At 38.0% G+C, this 8,294-nt stretch overlaps 1 protein-coding gene and 1 long non-coding RNA gene across 3 annotated transcripts; one reads left to right on the top strand and one right to left on the bottom strand.

Moving 5' to 3' along the window:
* Nucleotides 1-14: 14 nt before the first annotated feature.
* LOC109705323 (probable CCR4-associated factor 1 homolog 11) lies at nucleotides 15-929 on the bottom strand (the record flags this gene model as incomplete). Its single annotated transcript, XM_020226059.1, has 1 exon — nucleotides 15-929. A coding segment is annotated over exon 1 (915 nt), but the record flags the coding sequence as incomplete, so codon positions are not given.
* A 365-nt stretch (nucleotides 930-1,294) lies between these two features.
* Nucleotides 1,295-6,550, top strand: LOC109705324. Of its 2 annotated transcripts, XR_002214698.1 has the most exons (4): nucleotides 1,295-1,532; nucleotides 3,904-4,103; nucleotides 5,541-5,607; nucleotides 6,285-6,550. It is a non-coding gene; the product is annotated as an uncharacterized LOC109705324 (long non-coding RNA). The 2 variants fall into 2 exon arrangements; XR_002214697.1 differs by lacking the exon at nucleotides 5,541-5,607 and having other exon boundaries at nucleotides 6,285-6,540.
* The last annotated feature ends 1,744 nt before the right edge of the window (nucleotides 6,551-8,294 follow it).

Here is an 8,294-nt window from a genome sequence, read left to right on the forward strand (position 1 = left end):
CCGCAAAAAACTACTTCCAGCGGGCCTTGTACTAGTGCTGCAGCAGCAGGACGCACTGTAGGATCTTCCAACTCCAAATCGTAAATCACACCCATATGCTTCTCCATGCGCGTGTCGTCCGCAGCGAAACAGACCTGTTTCATTCTCATAAAGATCTGCAGCATCAGTAGCGAATCCGATCCGGCCTGGTGCCTCCTCCCAACCATCCGCTCCACCCGCAATTGCGTAGCCACGCTCTCGAGCCCTCCGTAAAGTCCGTCGCAGAATTTTATCATATGCTTCATATCGTAAGCGCGCGGTCCGAAGAAGTGCTTGAGCACTAAGAGGAAGTCTTTCATCTGCATTGGTAGGTCGATGCCGGTGAGAGTTTTCATAACGTACGCGAAGTCGGAAGAGCCATGAAAGGTTATCCACGTCACGTTCGGGTTGTAGAGGAGGCCCGACGACAGGATTAGCCTTCTGAAGTGGCGGAAGTCAACACCGTGGATGCGGAGCGCCGCAAAGTTTACTCCTTGATCTTGTAGCATCTTTATGGAGTCGGCATTGTGAGCGTGGCATCGTAGGTCGAAGTTTCGGAAGTTGAACTCCCAGATGAAGTGCGCGGCACCGTTCGTGCCCAGGTCAGGAAGTCGGCCGTCGGCGTCGGAGAGGGTGAGACCCACCTGGATGAGGCAAAGGTTGTCGACGTTCATCTTCAGTAGAGCGTACCTCTTCTCCGACGAGAGGCACCAGGGGTTGGTCTTGGACTTGAAGACGACACCAGGAAACTCCGTATCGATCGCGACGAAAGGGTACTGCTTAACAAGAGAGCGGATGAGGGAGAACTCATAGTCGATATTCCCTGCCCAAACCGACCGAACATGCACGTTCAAAGAATTCTTCATCATCTTCTTCCTAGCCTTAGTATCTTCTCTCTCACGAAGAAACATGTCTATGTATGTAGGTTTGGCGTAAATATATAATACAACAATGCCTACTCTGACTAGGATTTGATTAATTTTTCGTGTATTCTAAAACTGAGTAGAATTATGATAATTTTAGATTTCGGAAGCATTTACGATCACATCGATCACTCTTAAATCCTAATTCCAATTGAACTACCGTCCCTATATTTAAGAGTCCTGAAATTCTAATGCGTAGATATAAGCCTAAACGGAACAGGCGGAAGCTCCACCAACCCGAATCCATTTGCATCCCTAGGCTGAGCTGAGTTGGAGGTCTACGAGACGCATTCGTACACCCGGTGCTGGCAACAATTTCTCCCTTTTCTATCCATTACTCCAGTAACTCCAAAAAGCACTCCCCCACTCTCCCTCTCTCTCTCTCTCTCTCTCTAACACACACGCACACACACTCTCTCTCTCTCTCTCTATCGATAGAGAGAGAGAAATGGCGATGACCTCCTCTGGAGGAGGAAACGCGCCCGATGCGAAGGTGGAGACGATCTCGCGCTTGGCGCAGTGGCGGATCGAGAGCTTCGGCCCCTCCTCGTACCGACGATCCGACCCCTTCAAGCTCGGATTCTGGAACTGGTCTCGTTCGATTCTCTTCTTTTCCCCAATTTTTTAGGGTTTATGTTTTATTTTGTGTTTATGTTTTTTTTGGGTTCTTTTCGACTAAATTATTGAAATATTAGGGTTTAATTGCATATATGCATCTCTAGAAAGTGATAAATTCGCATATTTATTCCTATATAATGTTTTAGTTATCGTCATATATATATATATATTATATATAAAGTACTAGTATAATATATATATATATACATATGATATATCCCATTTAGCTTGTCTTACGGCATAATGCAAAAAAATATCCCTTCTCCGTTAGTTGATCTGTTCAACTTAGATAAAATCTTTTATTCTAATTCTAAAAAAATTAAAACTTTCTTTGGACAAATGCAAATTTGCAAATATATCCGACTTTTCGTAGTTCCCGCAAAAATTTTGTGATAAAAATTTATTCTGTTCCTACATTTTAAATTTTAAACCAACTATTTTTCTGAGGGGGCGCGAGAGGAGGATATAACAGTTTAAATGGTAAAGAGTTAAGGGGTAGTCAACCTATAGTAATAAATTTGCAGATTTTTGAAGTTTTAGGTGGATATATTTGATAGTTAAAACTTTACGGGAATAAAATCCACAATTTTAAAACTTTGTAGGGACACATGTGAAATAACCCCGACAAAAATTATATGTAATAAGGTATGAAACTTTTGTGACCTATGAACTATTTTGATTAGTCAAACTGTAAAACTTTTTAGTTTTTTGAAAATTTATATGTATCCTGCAAAATTGCAGATTTATTCCTGCAAAGTTATAATTATCAAATAGATTCCTTTAAAGCTTCAAAATATACAAATTTATCCTTCCAAGTTGATTACTATTAGTTGACCGTTCAATTTTCACCTTTAGGACAGTTACTCTTGTATAAAAATATACTTCATGATGCGGAATTTAAAATTAAAATATTAAAAGTGATAAATGATGTTAAATATAATTTAAAAGGTATTTATTGAAGTGTAGAATGGTCATTTTATAGAAGATAGGTCAATTTTAACTATTCAATCAATAGATATTAGAGAAGGATATTCTTGCAAATTATGCAGCTCTGAAGAGATTTATTTGATAACTAAAAAAACTTTTGGGGACAAACATGCAATTTCATTGCTTTGTAAGGATACATATGTAGTTAACTCTTTATTTTACTGCTTGGGATTGCAGGTCTATTCGCTAGCTCCTATTTGTGGTGCACAATTTTGTGTAATGCAGGTAGTGGTTATGACCAATTGGATCGAAAAGAAGGAATTGTGTGCATTTTTCGTTGGGGATTTCCTGGAATAAATTGTCGCATCTTCCTTCGCTTACTTTTGATTTTAGTTATTTGATGACTCTTTTGTTACAAAATTTGGACGCATCGCTTGTTATACTAAATGATTCATTCAAATTTTAAAGGGAAAAAACCATCAAATGACTCGAATCAAATAGTAAAATCAAAATTTTTGAATTTTGTGTAGTCTAATTAAATGGGTTTGCTTAATATACTTTCACCTTAAAATATACTTATTGTGTAGCCCATTCCCATGTCTCAGTAATAATATGAAAAGGGAAAAATATGCCTGACCCTCTTGAAGTTTGGGTCGGATACCCTTAGCCAACCAAAGTTAGAAAAAAATAATTAGAAGAAATTTAAAAAAATTAGCCAGAAGAAATTAATTTTATTTAATTAACAATTAAAGTTGTGATTTTATTAAATTTATTGGTGATGCTATCAAATTGTGTTTATAATCACTTTTAAGCAAATACAATTGAACAATTAAAGAAAATAGTAAATGGAGCCATCAAATTTAACAAAATTGCCAACCTAGTTAACTCCAAAAATTCAAATCATAACAACAAGACGTCAAAGGGTGATCAATCAAAGAAATGCACATTCTTTTATCTTCTACTAAAAAATTTTTAATGTTTGGTTGAGTAATTTTATCTGACCAAAGATTCGGGGGAACCAACAGCACCAATTCGTCTTTGCATTTTATCAGTATCTCAAACGGTTTTAAAAATTTGGAATGATTGTTGTATTTGTTTCCAAACTTTATGAAAACGAGCTGCCATACAACTGTGGTTATTTTTAATGCAGTAGAAAAGCATAAATTCAAATTAATTTTGGTAGCTCTAGCAAAGGACATATTTTGTTTTTGTTTTAGAACTATTACATTGGTTGTACTCTGAACACACGTTTATGTATAGAACCGATGTGATATACCATCTCAAGTTTAAAGTCTACTTTAGACGATGGTAAAGTGCAGGGTTGAAATTGATGTAATTTTTTGTGCGAATAGTAATGAAGACACATGCTAAAGTGCAAGAAATTAAGACTGTTTTCTCATTTTGTGAACTGGTTCAGGTATTTATCGGTCGAGAAGAACAGATACATGTACATCCGCCTTTTTCCCGAACCATGCCGGATTTCTAAGGACCAGCCACCAATCGCCCGGTTTGTGCTCCGTGTCTCGAGCCCTGGGCCTGGACGCCGCCCCTACATCTATTGATTATGTGTGGCTTTGAGGTCAACAGATTCCAGCAGCTTCCCCTGCGGAAGCATATGTGAGTTTTTAATTGTTGAATTAAGTTGATCCTACCCAAAAGCTAAGCTGACACAAGTTTTTCAGCAGCATAATTGGATAGCATGTGCTCTTGAAGTTCTATATTAGTTGAAAGCTTAAGAGAATTAAAAAAAAGGATTAGGACAATTATTTTGAATTGTACGTCTTCAAATATTCCTTCTCTCCGAAGCATGCCATATTCGAAACACAAGAGCAATTCACGCTGGCACATGGATGGTTGTCCAATCATGTCGACAGCAAGTTTGTCAAGTCTATAATCCACGACATATCACTTCGCTAAACTTTTTCTCTACTGTAGAAGTAGAAGCAGGAGTTAAGAGGTTGGATTTTACCAAAATCGCAGCTGTGAAACTCTGAAGCTCGCCATAACAAATCACATGGTGCTTAGGTGTAACTGTTAGCGCCGCCACTGTAACACCCCGTAGTTTTGAAGCTTTTGTTTTGACTCCTATTCATTTTAAGTTTGGACCTTCTCGTAATTTCCAATCTTCGAGGGACTCGGCAGCATTTTGTTATTTTATTAGTATCTAACTTAATTAATTTTTTCCCTAGACAACCCTCACCCGATCCTTTTCTTTTTCTTTTCTCCCGCACAACTCCTCTCTCCCTCACTCGACCATCTCTCCCCCCTCACCGCAACTGTATGACCCCGGCCGTTCTGCACGTGCGCTCGCGACGTCGTCTGATCGCCGCAGTCATCCGTATTCGCAATCATCGCCGCTGTAATCCTCATCCATCGATATGTTGATTCGTTATCGTCTTTCCGCCTTCAAGGTCTTTTTCTTTTTATTTCCTTACATTATTCTTGACAAGATCTAATTCCTTATTCATTGTTGTATGATTATTTTGAATACTTATATCTTAATGTTTGGGATTATAAACCATTAGAAATCTGATTCGTTGTGATCTTTTTCTTGTCTTTTGAACTGTCAAATTTTATATCTCACATCCTCCATAAAATTTAGTTGTGTAAACTGCGTACATTCTACACATTTTTGGAATGCCCATTATATGTTCGATGAAACGCCTATGAGAGGGCGAATTTCGTTTTGTTTCTAATTTCGATCTCATCTAATTGTAAATTGCCTATTAATATTTCAACATCTGAAAACCCTCTTTTCGAGCATTAGATCCTTTGTTTATTATTTAAAACTTCATTCATGTTATCTTGCTTCTTTGAATATTTTAATCTTTGAAACTCATCATCTTCTTTGATTGTTAATTGAGTTTCGTCGAATTTAATATTCTAAATCCCTGTGTTCTATCTTGACCTATTTGCATACCTTTGTAATCGAATTGTCACCGATGTGAGCCTATCCAATTTAAACCTTGGATAAATTGTCTGCTAATTATAATTGTATGCTCTTTGCATGTTCATTTTAGTTAGCTTATAGAGAATCGTATATCTCTATTTTAGGTTCCGACGATTGATTTTTGTGCGATTTTCGACTGGATAGCTTCTTAGCTTAGAAGCCGCTTTTGAGGTAAGCGACCGGACACCCGTTAGTTCTTCATAAGATAATTTAGGAAAATATTCCGATTGTATGAAAATCTTATCTTGTAGATTTTAAAATTAAGGGTTAAGCATATTGTTAAATATTTCTGTAAATTGAGCTTCAACTGTGATTGACAGGTCCTTTTAGCAAAATGAACTTTTGAAATTTGATAATCTGTTTTGTAAATTAGTGACTGGATAATTTTTGAATTATGATGTCTCCTGGTATTTTGCTATGCTATGTTGGCCATGTCGACATGTATTTTGTTATAGAAGCAAGTTTCGTCTTTGTATTGCGCCTTCGGGTGCCTGCGCTTATCCGCGCTTCTGTTTTGTTTGCGCCTTCGGGTGCCTACGCCTATCCGCGCCTCTGTTTTGTTGCACCTTCGGGTGCCTCTGTTTTGTTTACGCCTTCGGGTGTCTTTGGATCTCGCCAACGGATCATATGATATAGTTAGGTGCCGGAGACTTAATGTTTACTTCGTTTATATGTTGAAAAAGAAATGCTTTGTAAATTTATAGTTTCAATTCGATCTGAATTTTTAAATTTTGATAATTCTTACTTTCGAAACCTTGCAAATTAAAAACCAGTCGCTTAAATTAATTTGTATATTTAATTATTTGTATGCTTAATCTGACTAATGTGGTGTATGGTTGCTTACCCAGGTACTGAGACTGATTCGCAGGGCGGGGCTGGGAGCGAGTGAACGTTAGATGTAGCTAGATTTGATTCTAGCCTTTTTCGTCTTCTTTCTATTGCATTTAGATATGAATTTTGAACTTCGTAGATAACCATTTGTTTATCTGTTTCTACTTTGTTAATTCTTCGTACCCATATTTGTTATTTAGAGTACTTGTTAGACTAAATTTTGTTTGCGTTGCATAATAAACGTTAGTTCTGCTTATATGATATTTTCTTTTGATTCTAGTTGAAATTAAATTATTAGCCTCATCTTTTGACTATTTGGATTTAATAGAAACTTTGTGATTATCTTTTACTTGTTATCTGCCTGATTCTGTAGCCTTGCATATTTACTAATTTAGTAGATATGTGGCGTCTGTTATGCCTCGGGTTCGGGGCGTGACAATTGCAACGACCCGACCCGTTAACAATAATAACTCGTTGGGCCCAAACTACTGGTCCAAAATGCTTAAGCCCAATTATTATTGTTAGCGGTAGGCCTCATATAAACTGATCGGAACCAGTATCCCATTCGATGTGGGACTATTGAGGGCGTTACAAACTCCCCCTGTTTAGACCCTGACGTCCTCGTCGGGTCCAAACTAGATCACAGACAGACAGACAGACCAGGACCATTACCAGGCGATGTGAGATTCTAGAGGTGGCTCCTACGGGTTCAAGAGGTGGCTCCCACCAAACCCGTTGGTGTAGCACTTTGTCCCGCATAGCACTTAGTTCTCACACTTCCGGCCGGTATTCGTTTCTGATACCAATTGTAACGACCTGACCCGCTAGCAACAATAACTCGTTGGGCCGAACCACCGGCCCAAAATGCTTAAGCCCAGTTATTATTACTAGCGTGTAGGTTTCATATAAACTGATCGGAATCAGTACTATTGGGGGCGTTACAGCCACGGCACTCCGAAGCTCAGGTCCCAGTTATGGGAATTTAGTACATATATAGCCTGGCTTTCATTCTAAGAACACAAAAAGGCTGTATCGAGGTGAATGAGATGTGCTGAAAAGTGCAGGTTTGTTTGCTTGTAGTTTGTCCAAAAAGTTATGGGCCTGATTTGAACAACGAGCTATTTAGGGCCCAATGGACCAAGAATTCTACTGGCCCGATAAGAGTTGGGTAGTTATTTGGACCATGGTTAGTTAATTCGCGAATTTTTGAAAAAATGAATTAAACGGACGAATTCGTATTTTTCTGAAAAATTCGGAAAAAAACGTGTATTTTTGGGTAAAAATACGAATTCGCGAATAATTCGCGCACCGAATTATTCACCAAAAAGACGCGGCCTTGCAGTCGCGGGCCTCGCGGCTCGCGAGCGCGAGCGCGAGTGCGATGGCGTTGGTTGCGGACCTCGTGGCTCGCGAGCGAGCGCTCGCGCTCGAGCGCAAGCGCTCCAGCGTGTCTCGCCTCACAAAAAAAAAAAAATTCCTGTTCACGTTGCACAAAATAGAAAAAAAAAAAATCATTTCCCCTCCCGAAAAAAAAGATATCACTCTATCAAAAAGATTTAATTTTTTATAGACTATCTTAACTTCTTATTTGCTTAATTATTTATTTATTTTAAGGTATAATACAGTTTGCTATTTTTTTTTAACTTAATTAGCTTAGTTTTGTAGCTCTTTATTCTTATATTCTTAAGAAATATGAATATTTATACTAACAGCATAAATCTTGAAAGAAAACAAATTTAATTTAATAGCCGAATTTTTGATCCCGAATTTTTAATTGGTGAACGTATAATATCCGTATAAATCACGTATCCGAATAATTGACAAATCCGTTTTTTAGCCGTATTTTTCAACGAATTTAAAAATTAGAAGATGAATTTTATCCGAATTATACCCATACCGAATTTTTGCCGAATCCTAATTAACTAACTATGATTTGGATCCAACTCGTTATTTTGTATTTACCCTACAACACGTTACGGGCGACCTCCAAATATAGCAGTAACCCGAACTCCACTTCCGTCGCTCGC

This window comes from Ananas comosus, unplaced genomic scaffold, assembly GCF_001540865.1.
Source record: "Ananas comosus cultivar F153 unplaced genomic scaffold, ASM154086v1, whole genome shotgun sequence".
Classification (NCBI taxonomy): Eukaryota; Viridiplantae; Streptophyta; class Magnoliopsida; order Poales; family Bromeliaceae; genus Ananas; species Ananas comosus.